This window comes from Pongo pygmaeus, chromosome 8, assembly GCF_028885625.2.
Source record: "Pongo pygmaeus isolate AG05252 chromosome 8, NHGRI_mPonPyg2-v2.0_pri, whole genome shotgun sequence".
NCBI classification, from domain to species: domain Eukaryota; kingdom Metazoa; phylum Chordata; class Mammalia; order Primates; family Hominidae; genus Pongo; species Pongo pygmaeus.
This window is the reverse complement of record NC_072381.2, coordinates 97609954-97630856: the sequence shown is the minus strand read 5'-3', so window position 1 is coordinate 97630856 and position 20903 is coordinate 97609954. Positions and strand designations below refer to the sequence as shown.

Here is a 20903-nt window from a genome sequence, read left to right as displayed (position 1 = left end):
TCCCGAGTAGCTGGGATTACAGGCACCCGCCACCACACCTGGCTAATTTTTTTATTTTTAGTAGAGATGGGGTTTCACCATGTTGACCAGGCTGGTCTCGAACTCCTGACCTCAGGTGATCCGCCCACCTCAGCCTCCCAAAGTGCTGGGATTACAGGCGTGATCCTTTTTTCTTTTTTTTTTTTTAGACAGAGTCTCGCTGTGTCGCTGGACTGGAGTGCAGTGGCGCAATCTTGGCTCACTGCAACCTCTGCGTCCCGGGATCAAGCGATTCTCCTGCCTTAGCCTCCGCAGTAACTGTAACTACAGGCACGCGCCACCATGCCCAGCTAATTTTTGTATTTTTAGTAGAGATGGGGTTTCACCATGTTGGCCAGGATGGTCTCGATCTCTTGACCTTGTGATCTGCCTGCCTTGGCCTCACAAAGTGCTGGGATTACAGGCATGAGCCAACGCACCTGTTTTTTTGTTGTTGTTTTTTTGTTTTTTGTTTTTTTTTTTTGAAGACAGAGTCTTGCTCTGTTGCCCGGGCTAGAGTGCACTGGTGTGATCTTGGCTCACTGCAACCTCCTCCTCCTGGGTTTAAGCAATTCTCATGCCTCAGCCTCCCAAGTAGCTGGGATTACTGGCATGTGCCACCAATGCCCAGCTAATTTTTAAATTTTTTTGTAGACAGAGTCTCACTATGTTGCCCAGATTAGTCTCGAACTCCTGAGCTCAAATGATCCTCCCACCTCAGCCTCCCAAAGTGCTGGGATTACAGGCATGTGCCACTGCACCTGGCCTTTTTTTTCTTTTTTTCTTTTTCTTTTTTTTCTGAGACAGGATCTCACTCTGTCGCCCAGGCTGGAGTGCAGTGGTGTGATCTCAGCTTACTGCACTGTGTGCCTCCCACGTTCAAGCGTTTCTCTTGCCTCAGCCTCCCGAGTAGCTGGGATTACAGGTGTATACCACCACGCCCAGCTAATTTTTGTATTTTCAGTAGAGATGGGGTTTCACCATGTTGGCCAGGCTGTTTTTTCTTTTTTCAGAAATTGGTAAACTGATTCCAAAATTTATACGGACATACAAAGGACCTAGATAAGTCAGAACACTCCTGAAAAAAAAAAAAAATCACCAAATGTGGAAAGAATTAAACCACTAGATTTGAGGACATTAGTATAAAGCTTCAGTAATTAAGACACTGTAGTATTGACATCATATGGATAGACAAAGAAATCATTGGAACAGAACAGAGTCCAGATATAGTTCCACACATATATGGTCAGTTGATTTTTTTGTTGTGATTAAAAAACAACTTCCCTTTTCTCTCTGCCTTCTTATAAGCACTGTTCTACATTCTGTTTCTATGGGTTTAACTACTTTCGATACCTAATGTAAGTAGGATCATACAACATATCTTTCTGTGCCTGGTTCATTTCACTTACTATAACGTCTTCACGGTTCATCCATGTTGTAGCATATGACAGGATTCCCTTTCTTTTTAAGGCTAAATAATGTTCCATTATTTGTATGTACCATATTTTCTTTATGCATTCATCTATCAGTCAGTTGGATTTCTTTTTTTTAGAGATGGAGTTTCGCTCTTGTTGCCCAGGCTGGAATGCCATGGTGCGATCTCAGCTCACTGCAACCTCCATCTCCCGAGTTTAAGCAATTCTCTTGCCTCAGCCTCCTGAGTAGCTGGGATTACAAGCGCGCACCACCATGCTTGGCTAATTTTGTATTTTTAGTAGAGATGGGGTTTCTCCATGTTGGTCAGGCTGGTCTTGAACTCATGACCTCAGGTGATCCGCCGTTCTCAGCCTCCCAAAGTGCTGGGATTACAGGCATGAGCCACCGCACCCGGCCAGTCAGTTGATTTTATTTTTGAGAAGAGCATCAACATAATTGAGAATGGAAAATCTTTTCAACAAATGGTGCTGTTCTACCAGCTGCATATCTATATGAAAAATGATGAAACTTGACCTCTGCCTCATACTATTTATAAAATTTGAGATAGATCATAGACCTAAATATAAACACTAAATCTATAAAACTTCCAGAAAAAATAGAAATATATCTTCAAAACCTTGAGATAGGCAAAGATTTCTCGGATAGAACATGAAAAGCAGTAACCACTAACGAAAACACGTTGACCGTGCACAGTGGCTCACACCCGTAATGCCAGCACTTTGGGAGGCATAGAGGGAGGATTGCTTGAGCTCAGGAGTTCGAGACCAGCCTGGGCAACATGATGAAAGCCCATCTCTAAAAAAATATGCAAATTAGCAGGGTGTGGTGGTGCGTGCCTGTAGTCCCAGCTACTCAGGAGGCTGAGGCAGAAGGATCACTTGAGCCCAGGAGGTGGAGATTGCAGTGAGCCATGATCATACCACTGCACTCCAGCCTGGGCAACAGGGTGAGACCCTGTCTTAAAGAAGGCTGGGCGCAGTGGCTCATACCTATAATCCTAGCACTTTGGGAGACCAAAGTGGGTGGATCACCTGAGGTCAGGAGTTCAAGACCAGCCTGGCCAACATGGCGAAACCTTGTCTCTACCGTAATTCCAGCTACTTGGGAGGCTGAGGCAGAAGAATTGCTTGAACCTGGGGGCTGGAGGTTGCAGTGAGCCAAGACCATGCCACTTTACTCCACCCTGGGCAAAAGAGCAAAACTCCATCTCAAAAAAAAAAAAAAAAAAAACCACCGATAAAATGGACTTCATCAATATTAAAAACTGCTCTTAAGTGATATATGCATTTACTTACATCATTAAAATACATTGAAGAAAAATACCCAGAACACACACTAATTTTTACTTTACTTGCCACACTAGTTTTAATTTACTTGCCTCATTTAGGCAAGTAAAACAGTTTAAATATTTGTATTTTCCTCAGTGTACCTATATTTCCAGGGGTGAAAAATCAGCCTAAATCTGGTTGAATTTTATCATATACCTTCTACAAATAAAACCTTTTACCAACATGAGAAAGAGCTATAGATTTACCAATAGAAATCGTTAGACAATCTGTTCCAGGTTCAAGCAATTCTCTTGCCTCAGCCTCCCAGTAGCTGGGATAACATGCACGCGCCACCACGCCTGACTAATTTTTGTTTTTTGTTTTTTGAGATGGAGTTTCGCTCTTGTTGCCTAGGCTGGAGTGCAATGGCACGATCTTGGCTCACTGCACCTCCGCCTCCCGGGTTCAGACAATTCTCCTGCCTCAGCCTCCCGAGTAGCTGGGATTACAGGTGCCTGCCACCACGCCCAGCTAACTTTTTGTATTTTTAGTAGAGACAGGGTTTTGCTATGTTGGGCAGGCTGGTCTCGAACTCCTGACCTCAGGTGATCCACCTGCCTCAGCCTCCCAAAGTGCTGGGATTACAGGTGTGAGCCACCATGCCCAGCCTGTATTTTTTTTTAGTAGAGACAAGATTTCACTACGTTGGCCAGGCTGGTCTCAAACTCCTGACCTCAAGTGATCCACCCGCTCCGTCCTCCCAAAGTGCTGGGATTATAGGCGTGAGCCCCCATACCTGGCCTCACTAGACAATCTTTAAGATTCCTTCCAGTTACTAATTTTGTGTGGTTTTGTCACCTACTACTAGTCATGAGATGTTGGATACATCATTTTTTTCTTTCAACGTTTATTGAATCACTTACGTGAAACCTCAGAGTTCACAGTCCTGAAAGGGGGACTTGTGAAAAGTTAACTTTATATAATGTCATGAATACTGGCTGTCATTTAATTTCCTTGAACCCTGCTCATCTGCAAAATGGGGATAGTGCTTTATCTGTATGATGTAAAATGATGTAGCAAAGTCAAAAAGTGTTGTACAAACACAAGGTAATGCTGTATTAAAGTTATACCATATAATAAGGATGTGCTTTTTCATTTTTGTAAGAAAAAACCATGATTTAAATTACAATTCTTGCTGCTCTAGAGCCAGTAATTGACCCAGCAACACTTTGTAGGAGTGCATTTGCTGGAGCATATGTTTTACTTTTGAAATTGCATATTTCTAAATTTGATATCTTATGCAATTAGAGTTAAATACCAATTTTTACTCTCGCATTTAAAGAGAAAGCACTTTTCCTCTACAGGATTGGTCTCTGTGACTGTTACAGTTGTAATTGCAGTAGGTCAGTGATACATGGTGCAAAACAGCCTGGGATAATATTGTCAGCTGCCAGGCCAGACTAGGGTGGCTCAAGGGTAAGATTACCTTCTTTAATACCCGCTGAGACAAGTTTAACATTGCAACCAGATAGGGAAATAAACAGGAAACTCTTAAGAATGAAAGGAACCTTAGAGGCCATTTAATCCAACTCCTGTTAGGTATACACTTGGCCCTCCATATCCGCAGGGGATTGGTTCCAAGACCCCCGTGGATATCAAAATCCAAGGTGCTCAAGTCCCTTATATAAAATGGTGTGTAGTATGGTACTGTGTATCTGTTCTGCAGTATCCCAGCTAAGTAGTTACCAGCTTCAGTTTAACTTCTTCCAAGGATGGGGAACTCATTAAATACCAAGGTAGCCAGTTTCATTTTTGCCATTCCTAATTGTTAGAAAATTATTTTGAATTTTGAGACTTGATTACCTGTTCAAAGGTGTTTACCTATTATTACTCCATGATCATTGTCACCCACCTTCCCCGATCCTATCATTTGGTACCTGTTTTACCATATTAAATCTACAAAGACAGCTATAGAGTCTTTGTCATGTGCCTTCCTTTAGTCATAAATAATTCCATTTATTTGGGAGAAGTTATTCTTAATTAGTCCTTGAAAGTCCTAGTGATAACGACGGTCTTCTTGTCTAAATGTTTGACAGTCTGACAGTTAACTGTAGAATTTTGTCAGGGATGAATTCCTAATTTACTGGCTTATGGTGTTCAGGCTTCACTCCTTTTTTCTTTTTGAAAGTTACAGCATTTGCCCATCTCCATCTCGTTTTCTGCCTCATCTCGTGTTCTCCAGCATTTCTAAAAGATGATGGACAATGATTTTGTTAGGATTTGGTAGTTGCCTAAGCATTAGAAATTGTGACTCATCTATGTTTGGAGATGTGATTTCTCCTTTTTTATTTTTATTTTTTTTGAGACAGAGTCTTGCTCTGTTGCCCAGGCTGGAGTGCAATGGCACAATCTCGGCTCACTGCAACCTCTGCCTCCTGGGTTCAAAGGATTCTCCTGCCTCAGCCTCCCGAGTAGCTGGCATTACAGGCACCCACTACCACACCCGGCTAATTTTTGTATTTTTAGTAGAGATAGGGTTTCACCATATTGGCCAGGCTGGTCTTGAACTCCTGACCTCAAGTGATCCACCGGCCTCAGCCTCCCAAATTGTTGAGATTACAGGCGTGAGCCACCACACCTGGCTAGAGAGGTGGTTTCATACTTGGCTCATTCACCTGTTTTTAACGCCTTTTTTCTGTGTTTGGTCCACCTTTACAGTTTAAAGACCCATGTTTATTTCAAAGACAAGGTAAATAAGAGAGGAGTAGTCCTGCCATCTGTTAACATGAGATTAACTGATTACATTTTGCTATAGGTCATGTGTCCTATTAAATTATGAGTTTCTTCTAAATAGGAACTATATTTTGTCTTTCCCAGAATTTGACCTGGTAAGAACTCAGTAAAAGTTGACTGAATTTTCTAAACTTTAAGCCTAATCTTTCTTGATTTTTTTCTTACTTTAAGAAACACTTTAGGCCAGGCGTGGTGGCTCACGCCTGTAATCCCAGCACTTTGAGAGGCTGAGGCAGGTGGGTCACCTGAGGTTGGGTGTTCAAGACCAGCCTGACTAACATGGTGAAACCCTATCTCTACTAAAAATACAAAAATTAGCCGGGCATGGTGGCAGGCACCTGTAATCGCAGCTACTCAGAAGGCTGAGGCATGGAAATCGCTTGAACCCAGGGGGCGGAGGTTGCAGTGAGCCAAGATCATGCCACTGCACTCCAGCCTGGGGGATAGAGTGAGACTCTGTCTCAAAAAACAAAACAAAACAAAACAAAACAAAAAACACTTAAAAAAAAGTTTTTTAGCGTTCTTCATGAGTCTCAATTCCTTTAGCACTTTAGCTTTCCTATCACTATTTAAGTATGATTTTTGAGTCTCATCAATAGATTTTTTTTTCAACTTTCTGTCTTCTCTATGTATCCTTTAAAAATCTAATTTGATATCATGATAGTGTAGAATTTTACTAGTGGAAGGAGAGGGTTCATCTAATTTGAATCCCTATTTAAAAATTAATGAGGCCAGTTGTGGTGGCTCACGCCTGTAGTCCCAGCACTTTAGGAGGCCAAGGTGGGTGGATCACCTGAGGTCAGGAGTTGGAGACCAGCCTGGCCAATATGGCGAAACCCCATCTCTATTAAAAATACAAAAGACCGGGTGCAGTGGCTCATGCCTCTAATCCCAGCACTTTGGGAGGCCGAGGTGGGCGGATCACAAGGTCAGGAGTTTGAGACCATCCTGGCCAACATAGTGAAACCCTGTCTCTACTAAAAATACAAAAATTAGCCAGGCATGGTGGCATGTGCCTGTAGTCCCAGCTACTCAGGAGGCTGAGGCAGGAGAATCTCTTGAACCCAGAAGGCGGAGGTTGTGGTGAGCCAAGATCGCGCCACTGCACTCCAGCCTGGGCAACAGAGTGAGACTCCACCTAAAAAAAAAAAAAAAAAAAAAAGCTGGATGTGGTGTAATCCTAGCTACTATGGAAGCCGAGGCAGGAGAATCGCTTGAACTCAGGAGGTGGAGGTTCCAGGGAGCCGAGATCACACCACTGCACTCCAGCCTGGGCGACAGAGCAAGATTCCATGTCAAAAAAAAAAAAAAGAAAAATTAAAAATTAATGAAACTGAAGTTTAGAGAGGCTAAATGGCTTGTGCCTAACTTAGATCTGTGATTTTGGCAAGATTTCAAAGAAAGTGATTCAGAGTATCTGCCAGAATCTCAGTTTCTTATTGCCAAGTCTGTGCCCTTTCCACTAATTGTTTGAATTAATCACAATTACCTATGAAGCCTTTTCTCATTCTTTGGATGTCCTTTTCCTATTCTGTATCAGGGATCATTTGTAAAAATCTCAGGAGAATTTATTCTTTGGGAACCATATTGCCTTTTCATGTCTGTAGTCAGGAGACCTTTTGTTTCCAGATGAGTTCCATCCAGCTTCGACAGCTGCATTCCCTCCAAACATTTTTAAATGTACTTGAAGTCAACAGCATTCATTCTAGCCCACTGTTTCCTTTTCTTGCTGTTGTAAGTTTTAGTATGAAAAGGTTGTGTTTTCTCATGTTTCATTTTTTAATTTCTTTCTTTTTCTTTAAACAGAGACAGGGTCTCACTGTATTGCCCAGGCTTGCCTCGAACTCCTGGGCTCAAGTGACCCACCCGCCTTGGCCTCTCAAAGTGTTGGGATTACAGGCTTGAGTCACTGTGCCTGGCCTGTTCTCTCATTTCTAAGGATCACATCATTACCATATTGGCAGCCTTTTCTTCCCCCACACTCTAGCCACATTAAAAAAAAAAAAAACTGGGCTGGGCGTGGTGGCTCGTGCCTGGAATCCTAGCACTCTGGGAGGCCGAGGTGGGAGGATTGTTTGAGCTCAGGAGTTTGAGACCAGCCTGGGCAACGTGGTGAGACCTCATTTCTATCACAAAAAAAAAAAAAAATGGCTGAGTATGGTGGTATATGCCTGTAGTCCCAGCTACTTGAGAGACTGAGGCAGGAGGATCACTTGAGCCCAGGAGTTCAAGGCTGCAGTAAGGTATGATCACACCACTGTACGAGACCCTGTCTCAAAAAAAGGAAACCCTATTTTTTGGAATAATTAGATTTTCAGCAGATGGTCTAAAATGCTACAATATTTGTACTAGTTTTTCTCAGCTGTCTGCGGTTGTGTATACCATAGGTATCTGTACTTCAATTACTGTGACCTTTTCTCCTAATTCAAGTGCTCTTCCCTGTACTTTCACACTCTGCTTCATAGGTATCTATATGGGTTTGATGTGTGTATACTCTGTCTCTACCGTTATTTTCTTCCCTGTCTTTATTTATTACCTCATACATACCCTTTCATTGTATATTTCAATCTGGAATTCCTTAATGATATACGAACTCTTGGTCTGCAAAGGTATCTCTTTTTGTTAGTCTGGTATTTGATCTGTGCCTACTCTGAGGAACTGTGCTTGTCTGTTTCCTTATAATAACATTTCAAATGTTACCCATACACCTCACTTTGGTATATAGCTATCCAAATCCCTAAGGACTGTACTTGATGAGTCTGCCTTTTTCCCCTCCTTTTTTTTTTAACCTGAGCATTACTGCACAGCCTCAGTGTCTGCTTTCTATGTCAGATAGTCATCCTCCAGAGCATCTGGCTTGGCAGCTTGTTTACTTTCTCTCTCAGAACTGAGTTTAAGGTTTTCTTGTTTCAGAGGGCAAGTCCACTCCACTCCAGCCTGGGTGTCACAGTGAGACCCTGTCTCTAAAAAAAAAAAAAAAAAAAAAAAAAAAAAGAAATCAAGCGTTTCGTGGAAGAGTAGATGGGAAGACCATCTACCAGATTCTTCTGCTCAATATATTTTTTAGAAGTCTCCTCAAGAATCAATCCATTCATTCTCTGAGAAATCAACAAAAGTGGAAGCCCGAGTTCCTAGGCCTGTGTCTTCATAGGCTCTATCATGTATTGAATGCCCTTAAGAGATACCATACACCCTTCATATAACTATATGATTTCTGTGAACTCTCTACCCATACACCTCAAACGGGATTCTTGAACTACCAACATGCATCACTTCCTTCTGACACAATAATAGAACTCTTTCATCTGTCAAACCCTCTGATTCCTCTGTATCTTTCTCTGGAACGTATTTCTTATTTAGCATGTTTTCTAGAACTGGTAGTGGTTAGTGACAGATAGGCCAGATCAGGAACACCTACAGCTGGAAGATTTGTCAGTCATACTGACAGGTGAGTCAGCTTGCTTTAGGATATCTACCGAAAAGCAGATAACAAGACCAAGTCCAGTCAGCCAGGTAGAGTATAAAATAAAAAATAGACAATAGTTCAGACTACTAGCATTGAAGTTGGGGAGCTTCAACAAGGGGCAGGTATTTGGAACGGAGATTGGGATTCTCAAAATGGATGAGTATCATCAGAGGGGAGTTTTAATTACAAGTACTAGGCTTTCAGCTGTGACGCCAACATTCAGAGGCTAGAATCAAACCTCTGGGGGGTAGGTGAGAACAAGCAGGAACAGATATGGACCTAATTATTTGAATTGGGAATTGGGACTTAAGGGAGAAGTGGAACCAATAGCAGGACTGACTTTACACCAAGTTGCCCAAGCTAATTGGCTAGAATTCCTTGACCCACAAGATTCAAAATAGGATTGGTCCCAGCCTGTGGTTGAGTCCACTGGTGGGGGTGTAATGATTCCAATTTTGATGATTAAAAGGCAGTAGAGGTGGAGTGTCCCTGATAGTGCTACACAGGGATGGCTTAGAGTTCCACTGGTTCAGAACTTCTTTTGCTCCTCTAGTCTTGTCATTTTTTTGTTCACTTACCTTTTGACATCACTTTACCTCTGCCTTCCCTCCTTGAACACTTTTTTTTTTTTTTTTTTTGAGACAGAGTCTCACTGTGTCTCCCAGGCTGGAGTGTAGTGGCGCAATCTTGGCTCACTGCAAGCTCCGCCTCCTGGGTTCACGCCATTCTCCTGCCTCAGCCTCCCAAGTAGCTGGGACTACAGGCACCTGCCACCACGCCTGGCTAATTTTTTGTATTTTTAGTAGAGACGGCGTTTCACCATGGTAGCCAGGATGGTCTCGATCTCTTGACCTTGTGATCCGTCCGCCTTGGCCTCCCAAAGTGCTGGGATTACAGGCGTGAGCCACCACACCCATCCTTGAACACTTTTTTCCATCTGACTTCTCTTCTGGGCTGTTTCTACTGTTGCATCAAAAAAAGCTTTTGGGCTGGGCACAGTGGCTGATACCTGTAATCCCAGCACTTTGGGAGGCTAAGGCAGGCAGATCACCTGAGGTCAGGAGTTCAAGACCAGCCTGGCCAACATGGTGAAACTCCATCTCTACTAACAATACAAAAATTAGCTGGGCAAGGTGGCAGGCACCTGTAATCCCAGCTACTTGGGAGGCTGAGGCCAGAGAATTGCTTGAACCTGGGAGGCGGAGGTTGCAGTGAGCCAGGATCGCACCATTGCACTCCAGCCTGGGTGGCAAGAGCAAAACTCCAACTCAAAAAAAAAACAAAAACAAAAATTAGCCAGGCGTGGTGTCGGGCACCTGTAATCCCAGCTACCTGGGAGGTTGAGGCAGGAGAATTCTTGAACCCGGGAGACAGAGGTTACAGTGGTAGACATTTTTTGGTCTTGTCCCTTTCTCCCCTAGTAGCAGGAAGGCCTGTGTATTTGTAGTAGATAAATTTGATGCTAGTCTCTGGCAGGGAAAAAAACATAGAGCACAAATGTAGCAAGCAATAATAAAAGTTTCTTGGGTATGTGTGTCACGTTTTTAGAATCTCTGGATGAGCCAGCAGGTTTTGTTAGTCATTCCTGTTAATTCTGCACCTGAGATACTCCTAGGAAGGAGTACTTTTTTTGCCTTTTTTTTTTTTTTTTTTTAAGAAACAAGGTTTTGACTTGTCACCCAGGCTAGAATGCAGTGGTGTGATTCTAGCCTACTGCAGCGTCAAACTCGTGGGCTCAAGCAATCCTCCCACCTCAGTTTCCCAAGTAGCTGGGACTATAGGTGCGTGCCACCTCACCTGGTTAATTATTAAAATTTTTTGTAGAGACAGGTCCCACTATTTTGCCCAGATTGCTCTTGAACTCCTGGGCTCAAGTGATCTTCCTGCCTCAGCTTCCTAAAGTGCTGGGATTTCAGGCATAAGCTACCACATCCGCAACTTCTTTGCTTTTTTTAGGACTGTTTTTTAACTGACTTTTTAACTGACCTTGCTACTTTTTTTTTCCCGTAGTTACTCTTCTTTTTAAATTTTAGTCAGTAGCAACCTAGAGGAATCTCTCCTGTGAGCACTTTTTCATACTAAAAATAATGGACTGTAACTAAAGGATAACAGGGACTATGATCAGAAACCTCTATTCATATATTGCTTGTTTGGACTAAGCCTTACAGGATTTGCTGGGTCTTAAGAGGCCCAGCACATTCTCGGATATTATTTAAATTGTCCTGAGTCAGGTTCTTTAAATTCATATATACAGTATGAGTTTACAGGGTTTTTTGTTTGTTTTTTCTATCTCTAGGGTTGCAATAGTTTCTAAATCTTTTGAAGGAAAAACTGATCGCACAGAAGAGTGGTATGGAACCCAGTACAAACAAGAAGCTATACCAGATGAAGTCATCAAGGTGGGGTTAACTCATCTATGAATAAGCCTGACATGTGAGGAATCACAAGAACATTGCTCCCTAGATCCACCAACTAAGGCCCCAGAGTGTGGAAGACTGATGACCTAGTGTTGTTTGTACCATCCTAAGAGAAATCAACAAGTAGATAGGGAGCAGGAGTTTAGCCTTTTCCTGTAGACATGGTACTCTAGCCACCTTCTCATGTGTCTATCAAACCACCAGGGTTGTGCCTCATGCCATAAAATGTAACTGAAGTGCAGAGTACATGGGCACGGGCACCAGAAAGGCAAGAAGCGATGGAAGTAGAAAGCATGAGAGACCAATGCAAGGGCTCCAAAGAGCTACAGTCTTGCCGTGAACACAGGCTGAGAGCAGGCTCTAGGATTCATACCATCTTCGCTTCAGGAGGTGCTATGTTTTATGCCTCATGTTATAGCACCGTTCTTTTTGTCAACATAGGGGAATTATGATTTTCAGAACAGGTATGTTAAAACAATATTTTGTCCCATTCATCAGTAGTCAGGATTTTGCTTGTGAATGTTACCTACTTATCTAGTACTTTTTCTTTTTTCTCTTTTGGTTCTCATTGGCTATGTGCCTTTGAGACTGGGTCCCTTATTCCTGGGAAAAGACCAGAAAACTTTACTCTGACTAGATTCTAGTTAAACTCGAGTAATGGACATTTTAAAAATGTACCTGTATGATGACATACAAAAAAAGGAATTAGTTTAAGAAAGAAAATCATCACTGGTACTTCACAGATCTCTGACATATTCATGATACAGAAGGAGATCATTAAAGCCCTCCAGTGTGTGAAAATGTCCATCTCTCTAAACTGTGAGGAAAGCTGATCTTCCATGAATTAGTGCTGGGTCTGAAATAGTCCTAAAACAAGAAAGAATCCCCCTGTTCACTGGACTCTGACCATAACAAACCTGCCCTGAATGGGATTTTTTTTTTTTTTTTTGAGATGGACTCTCGCTGTGTCGCCAGGCTGGAGTACAGTGGCATAATCTTGGCTCACTGCAACCTCCGCCTCTCAGGTTCAAGCAATTCTCCTAGCTCAGCCTCCCGAGTAGCTGGGACTATAGGCGCATGCCACCACACCCAGCTAATTTTTGTATTTTTAGTAGAGACAGGGTTTCACCATGTTGGCCAGGATGGTCTCAATCTCTTGACCTTGTGATCCGCCCGCCTCGGCCTCCCAAAGTACTGGGATTACAGCCGTGAGCCACCGTGCACGGCTGGGAATTTTTTAAGAACACATCTATCTGGGAACTCAGTAGTGAAATTACTTACTGAGTGTTTCCTAGTCCCTCCTATTCAGCCGTTCTGGAACCCTAAGGTACCACTTAAGAAATATGGCTAACGTCCCCAATGCCGAAAGACACAAATGCAGGAACTAAGAACTGTAAAATCTGCAAGGCTGTGCCATACCAGCTAGAGATCAAATTACTGAATCCAGAAATCCAGAATTATTGACAATCGGGTTTTTTTTAAATAGACAGGGCCTTGCTCTGTTGTCCAGGCTGGTTGCTTTTCACTCCTGGCCAGTTGCTTTTTTTTTTTTTTTTTTAAATAATGAAAAGCCTTATAAATTAGGTTCAACAATCAGTGGCCTGTAATCTGTCCCACTTAGCTTTTGGAACTAGGACAGGAAACAGATCCAGTCTACTACAGGTTGTGTGAATCCCTCCCAACCTAAATCTCAACTTTGTTTTTTCTTTTTTCTTTTAGATGGAGTCTTGTACTGTTGCCTGGGCTGGAGTGCAATGGCGCCATCTTGGCTCACTGCAACCTCTGCCTCCCAGGTTCACATGATTCTCCTGCCTCAGCCTCCCAAGTAGCTGAGATTACAGGTGCATACCACCACACCCGGCTAATTTTTTGTATTTTTAATAGATACGAGGTTTCACTATGTTGGCCAGACTGGTCTCGAACTCCTGACCTTGTGATCCGCACATCTCGGCCTCCCAAAGTGCTGGGATTACAGGCGTGAGCCACCGCGCCTGGCCTCAACTTTGTTCTTAACCTTGTGCTTGAACTACTGGTTCACTTGAAAGTTCACATGATCATCTGGGAGAGGTGTGGGCCAGTTCTTAAGAAGTACTGAAAGCCGAGCGCAGTGGCTCATGTCTGTAATCCTAGAATTTTAGGAGGCTGAGGTGGGCAGATTGAAGGGAGTTTGAGACCAGCGTGGGCAATACAGTGAAACCCCATCTCTAATAAAATACAGAAATTAGCTGAGTGTGGTGGTACACACCTGTAATCCCAGCTACTCAGGAGGCTGAGGCACAAGAATTGTTTGAACCTGGGAGGTGGAGGATGCAGTGAGTGGAGATCACGCTGCTGCATTCCAGCCTGGGCAACAGAGTGAGATTCTGTCTGAAAAAGAAAAAAAGAAGTACTGAAGTGAGGCCGGGCATGGTGGCTCATACCTGTAATCCCAGCACTTTGGGAGGCTGAAGTGGGTGGATCAGTTGAGGCCAGGAGTTCAAGACCAGCCTGGGCAACAGTGAAACCCCATCTCTACTAAAAATACAAAAATTAGTCAGGTGTGGTGGTGCACACCTGTAGTCCCAGCTACTTGGGAGGCTCAGGCACAAGAATCACTTGAACGCAGGAGGCGGAGGTTGCAGTGAGTTGAGATCATGCCACTGCACTCCAGCCTGGGCGACAGAGCAAGACTGTCTCAGGAAGAAAAAAAAGAGAGAAGTACTAAAGTGAAAGACACCCCCTTTAGCCTGGCTTTCAGGCCATACATGGATATAACTTAGTATAGCTGAAAGTATGGCTCTTATATAAATGACCTATTGTCTAGCAGTTGTGGGAATATATTCCTGGGCAGATTATTCTCCATTCTTTAAAGAGCTAGAATAAACATGATCTGCATACGGACCAGTCAGCTTTTCTGTGTTCCATAGTCTCAGTTGTTCCTCAGCTGGTCATTTTGGAGATGTGGAGAGGAAGGATAGATATATGAGTGCAAATTCTTTGCTAGTACTAGAAAGACTAACTCAAGTTTCATGAAAACCCATCAATAGATTTGGTAGTACCTCCTTTATATATGATGGAAAACAATGCTGTGTGACATTTGTGCACTTAATATTTGCCCATATGTTGAGCAGAGATACTATTTTAAACTCTTAAATCAGACTCTTACTGCATTTGTGTGTTTCATTATTCATCCAGAAATGGCAAAATGCTGACCTGAATGGGAAATTTAAACTTCCTACAAAGAATGAATTTATTCCTACAGATTTTGAGATTTTACCATTAGAAAAAGACGCGACACCATACCCTGCTCTTATTAAGGTAATGTGTTTGAATCAGTGATTTTAAATTTGGGGGACAGACCTAATACATGGGGGACTGGGTAAATGATTTCTTACATTTGGTACTATGTTGATTTGGGGAGGCTCACATCCTAATAGGTGACAAAAAAGCTGCAGAAAGAATAACTACAAGAAATATTAGAAGGTTAAAAATATTAAAGCAAACAAAACTAAACAATGTAGAATCTAGGGAATCACTTTCTTTGTAGGAGAAAAAAGTAAGTCTGAGCTGTAACCACAAGTCTGTGGAAAGGTCTGTGCCTCTTTTCCATGTCTGCTGAAGACCCAATAAGGAAGTAGGTTTATGCTGCATCATGGACATTAAAGATAAGAAAGGATCTCTAAAGCCTGAAAGAGAGCAAGTCCAGGGGGAGCTGTTGGATTTCCTGCCCTTAAAAACATTCATTATGACATAGTGACTATATCAAATTAATGGAATGATAAACTAGTGTGAAGGGCTGTTGAGAAGTAGGGTTCCCTCCCCATCTTTTTCAGAATGTCCTTTTCGTGCTATTATTTCAGAACTTGAGTAAAGTACGTAAAAAATTCTATCAAATTATTACAGCACATTCTCCCTTCTAAACGTATTTCTTCTCCCTTCTAAACTGTTTCTAAACTCATGACTGTAGGCACACACACACACAGATCGATCTTTTTATCTTCTTCAAATGACCTAACATTTGGAAGAATTTAGATGAGTTCAATGAGATAACAATTAGTGTTTAGGAACATTAAAATTTGTCTTAAGCAAGTAGATTATTAATGAGGCAACCATTTGTCTTTTTTTGCTTTTCTTTTTTGAGACAGAGTCTTGTTCTTGTTGCCCAGAGTGGAGTATAATGGCATGATCTCGGCTCACTGTAACTTCTGCCTCCCAAGTTCAAGTGATTCTCCTGCCTTAGCCTCCCGAGTAGCTGGGATTATAGGCACCTGCCACCATGTCCAGCTAATTTTTTGTATTTTTAGTAGAGACAGGTTTCACCATGTTAGCCAGGCTGGCCTTGAACTCCTGACCTCAGGGGAGCCACCTGCCTCGGCCTCTCAAAGTGCTGGGATTAGAGGCATGAGCCACCATGCCCGGCCCATTTTTCTTTAAAAATGACATTTTAAAGAGTTTTATATTAGCTTATGCAAAGAGAAAGTTCATTTACCTCAGCTGTTTTTTTATGTATTATTTATCTTTAGATTGATTGATTGATTGATTGAGACAGGGTCTCTCTGTTGCCCAGGCTGGAGTGCAGTGGTGGGATCATAGCTCACTGCAGCCTCAAACTCCTGGGTTCAAACCATCTTCTGGCCTCAGCCTCCTAAGTAGCTGGATTACAGACGCACACCACACCCAGCTAGGTTGTTTTTAATTTTTTGTGGAGATGGGATCTTGCTATGTTGCCTGGGCTGGTCTGGAACTCCTGGCCTCAAGTGATCATCCCCCTTCGGCCTCTCAAGTAGCTGGAATTATAGGTGTAAGCTACCATATCCGACTTTTGCTGTTTGTTTTAAATAGGCCTTCTCAGAGCAAACTAACGAGAACATTAAACCATTTATATCTCTTCCCAGAGTTTCAAGGTAGTTTCAAGTGACTAAAGCCATTCTTACTATAGCATGAGTGAAGTGGAGAGGCAAGATAAGTAGCTTATTTGTTCATCCTTGGCCATGTTGGTTATCCATGGTTGCATATTAAATTATTCCAAAATTTAGAAGCTTAAAACCACAACATTTAAGTTAGGCCAGATGCAGTAGCTCATGCCTGTAATCCCAGCACTTTGGGAGGCTGAGGCGAGTCGATCATGAGGTCAGGAGTTCGAGACCAGCCTGACCAACATGGTGAAACCCCGTCTCTATTAAAAAAAATTAGTTGGGTGTGGTGGCGCATGCCTTATCCCAGCTACTCAGGAGGCTGAGGCAGGAGAATCGCTTGAACCCAGGAGGCAGAGATTGCGGTGAGCTGAGATCACGCCATTGCACTCCAGCCTGGGTAACAAGAGCGAAACTCCTGTCACAAAAAAAAAAAAAAAAAGAAAAAAAAAACAACCCACAACATTTATTATCTCACACAGTTTTTTTTTCTTTTTTTAAAAAGACTTGCATTGCCCAGGCTGGGGTGAAGTGGTGCAGTCATGGCTCACTGTAGCCTCGGCCTCCTGGGCTAAAGTGATCCACCCACCTCAGCCTCTTGTGTACCTAGGACTACAATCACACACTACCATGCCCAGCTAATTGTTCAATATTTTTGTAGAGGCGGGATCTCACTACGTTGCCCAGGCCGATCTCAAACTCCTAGGCTCAAGCGATCCTCCTGCCTCAGCCTTCCAAATTTCTGGGATTACAGGCATGAACTCATCATGCCTGGTCTCTCACACACAGTTTCTTTTTTTCTTTCTTTCTTTTTTTTTTTTTTCGAGAGAGTCTCTCTCCGTTGCCCAGGCTGGAATGCAGTGGTGCAATCTCAGCTCACTGCAGCCTCCGCCTCCCAGGTTCAAGCAATTCTCATGCCTCAGCTTCCTAAATAACTGGGATTATAGGCATGTGCCACCATGCCCAACTAATTTTTGTATTTTTAATATAGACAGGGTTTTGCTATTTTGGCCAGGCTGGTCTCGAACTCCTGGCCTCAAGTGATCTGCCTGCCTTGGCCTCCCAAAGTGCTGGGATTACAGGTGTGAGCTGCTGCACCATATCTCACACACAGTTTCTTTTTTTTGTTTTGTTTTGTTTTTTGAGATAGAGTCTTGCTCTGTCGCCCAGGCTGGAGTGCAGTGGCACGATCTCGGCTCACTGCAACCTCCGCCTCCCGAGTCCTGGTTCAAACTATTCTCCTGCCTCAGCCTCCTGAGTAGCTGAGACTACAGGCACAAGCCACCACACCCTGCTCATTTTTGTATTATTAGTAGAGACGGGGTTTCACCATGTTGGCCAGGATGGTCTCGAACTCCTGGCCTCATGATCCACCCACCTCAGCGTCCCAAAGTGCTGGGATTACAAGAGTGAAGCCACCGCGCCTGGTCCTCACACAGTTTCTGAGGAGGGCCAGGAATCCAGCAGTGACTTAGTTGGATAGTTCTGGCTCAGGGCTTGTTGTGAGGTTATAGTCAAGCTGTTGGCCAAGGTTTCAGTCATCTGAAGGTTCAACCAGGGCTGGAGGATTCTCTTCCTAGTTCAGTTATGTGGTTGTTGGCCAGCCTTAATTTTTCACCACATGGACCTCTCTGTAGAGTTGCTTGACATGGCAGCAGGTTTCCCCCAAAGTGAATGATCCAAGAGGGAAAGTGAGTGATCAGGATGCAAGCCGTGGTGTCTTTTATAATGCAGTCTCAGAGGTATACCATTAATTCTGTCATATTTTGTTAGTAAGGCAGACCAACCCTGATCTAGTGTGGGAGGGGACCACCCAAGGCTGTGAATCTCAGCAGGCAAGGATTGTTGTGGGCCACCCTGGAAGCTGGCTGCCATACGCTTGCAAGGGACTTCTGCCTCTGCCTTCCTCCCAGTGTCCAGAAAGATGAAGACAGGACAGTTGGTATTGGCTTCTCTGATCTGTCTCTTCCTTCACTGTACCCCCATCTCCCTAATACAGGGGAAATAGAAGGCAGATTTCACTCTGCTACAGGAGTCTGCAGTCTTGTCTCCAGCTTCCTACCCGCTGACTCTTGAGTATGCTTCAAGGCCATGGGACAGCAGCTCCAGAACAAAACTCTAACTATTGCTTCTGTCCTCCTCCTCCTCTTGAAGAGTGATTTGATTGAACATTTTTGCTGAATGCGCCTCTATTTCCCTAACCAAATTGTTTCTCCATCACAGGATACAGCTATGAGCAAACTCTGGTTCAAACAAGATGATAAGTTTTTTTTGCCGAAGGCTTGCCTCAACTTTGAATTTTTCAGGTATGTAAGATGAATCTAGCTTATAAAGCTTATAAAAATCAACAATTACGTTTCCAAAAGTTGTCTGTTCTTCTTAAACATCCATGTCTAGAAATAAAAGGAATTAGAGTTATTTCACCTAGAAAAGGAGAGGCTGAAAAAAATAAATAAAAATAAAAGGAGAGGCTGGCCGGGCACGGTAGCTCACGCCTGTAATCCCAGCACTTTGGGAGGCCGAGGTGGGTGGATCACAAGGTCAGGAGATTGAGACCATCCTGGCTAACACGGTGAAACCCCGTCTCTACTAAAAATACAAAAAATTAGCCGGGCATGGTGGTGGGCGCCTGTAGTCCCAGCTACTCGGGAGGCTGAGGCAGGAGGATGTAGTCAGCCGAGATCGCACCACTGCACTCCAGCCTGGGTGACAGAGCCAGACTCTGTCTCAAAAAAAAAAAAAAAAAGAAAAGGAGAGCTGTTGCTGTTAAGAGGTATTTTAAAAACCAGTGTTGTTAATTCTTTTTTTTTCTTTCCCCATTAATGAGTATACCCTTTAGCTGAAATGATTTATGTTAGCTATTGTTAGGACGACCTTCTTAGCCTTCAGGGTTTTGGATTCTGAAGAGGCTGTAGATTTATCCAGAAGAAGACTCATTGAAGAAAGAATAAATAATTTAGGGTGTTTTTATTGCTTTGGTTTTGTATTCCTGGAACTTGTCTGGAAGAAGAGGTACTAGTTACTAAATGATCCTGAGTCTTGTTTCATCCTTTGTCTGGAGCCCTTAGATACTGCTTCCTCTATTTCTGGCTTGATTACTTAAACATTACTAATAAAAAGGGAGAAGATGTTTAGTAAAATTTATGAATAATGCTATTGCAGTAATTTCTCAGTGCACCTTCAATTCATCTTTGTCTTCCTGTACTTATTTGTGTGTTAATCACCTGGTTCAGATTTTACTTTGTGAGTTTATACTTTATAATTTTCTATTTCTAAAATTCAGTGGTTTGTAAGATAAGCCTATCATGGTTCATTTGTTCAGTAATGTTCAATATGATAATCAGCTTTTTCATTAATTTTTATTCAGTTGGCTTGACATGAAATTAAAGGTAGATATGGTTTAAATGCTTTGGAAAGAGGGAAAAGAATCTGATTTTCCATCAACAAATATGTTGAGATTATAGTGATTATAAATATTGTGGTTTTATAGCATGAGATTTGCAGATTATCTAGAACTGTGCAGAGATTTTTTATTGTTTACACCAAACATGGGCTGTCAGGTTGTGGCTTATTATTGGTAAAGGGCATTACAAAGCTGCTTTTTATTTTTTGATATTTGAGAGCAATATTTTTAACACTCTAAGCAGCTTGTCACCACTTTTCCATTTGGCCTCTATGATGATGAATTTCTTTAGACTACCCTTTGAGAGACCATTTTACATTTTTGTGTTCTCTAAACTGCCTAGCACATTTCCTAGAACTGAAAATGTCTGCCTCCCACACAAATCCCTCCCTCTGGTCTGTCTTCCTAGAGGTAACCACTGTTCTGTTTCTTGTACATTTTAATTGAAACTTTCATGTGTGTGTCTATATCCTTTCCATCTTTTCAGAAATAAGATTATATTATGTGTAGTTAGCTATGGTTTTTAAAACCCTGTGATCCATATTAAAGCATATAGTATCTTGTTACAAAATAACGTATTTTTAAAATTACACATGAACCAGAATTTAGGTATCCCAGTTGAATCCTATTCTCTTTTAAAAGTTAGTTTAGGGTCTTTGCCACTTCACCAGCACAGCTGCTGTGGATACAGCTGTTTTTGTTGTTGTTCTTTTTTTTTAGGAGACAGAGTCTTACTCTGTCACCCGGGGCTGGAATGCAGTTACTGCAGCCTCAAACTCTTGGGCTCAAGTGATCCTCCCACCTCAGCCTCCTGAGTAGCTGGGACTACAGGCACATGCCACCTTGCCAGGCTGGATGTAGCATTTTAGGACACTCCTTGGAATTATTTTCTGAGCCTGAGCCATAGTGCTTTGAGACCCAAAACTTGGATTTTCTGGCTTTTCACTTCCACCTGAGAAAGGTGCATAGTTGCCTGTGGGGCCGACCGCTGTGATAGCCTCTCTTTTGTTTTGATGATTTTGTTTTTGTGAATTGTGCCTTAAGTTTTTGAGCGGCTATTTGCCCAAAGAAGGAAATCTGTCATCGTGTATCATACTTTAAAAAATTTAATGGCAGAACATTTATTCAGATTTTCCAGTTGGAGAATATTAGGATAGCTGTAGAACTTTGTCTTTGATTTTAATTCTCTAAGTGACTACACATTTTATC

At 42.6% G+C, this 20903-nt stretch overlaps 1 protein-coding gene across 3 annotated transcripts in view; it reads left to right on the top strand.

Annotated features, from left to right (window-relative positions):
• The window catches only part of IDE (insulin degrading enzyme), a 132321-nt gene that overhangs the window by 82708 nt on the left and 28710 nt on the right, over window positions 1-20903 (top strand). For all 3 annotated transcript variants that reach the window (XM_054436217.2, XM_054436216.2, XM_054436218.2), the window contains exons 12-14: window positions 11279-11381; window positions 14574-14696; window positions 18515-18597. In XM_054436217.2, the coding sequence (XP_054292192.1) occupies window positions 11279-11381; window positions 14574-14696; window positions 18515-18597 (309 nt within the window). The remainder of the gene's footprint in view (window positions 1-11278; window positions 11382-14573; window positions 14697-18514; window positions 18598-20903) is intronic.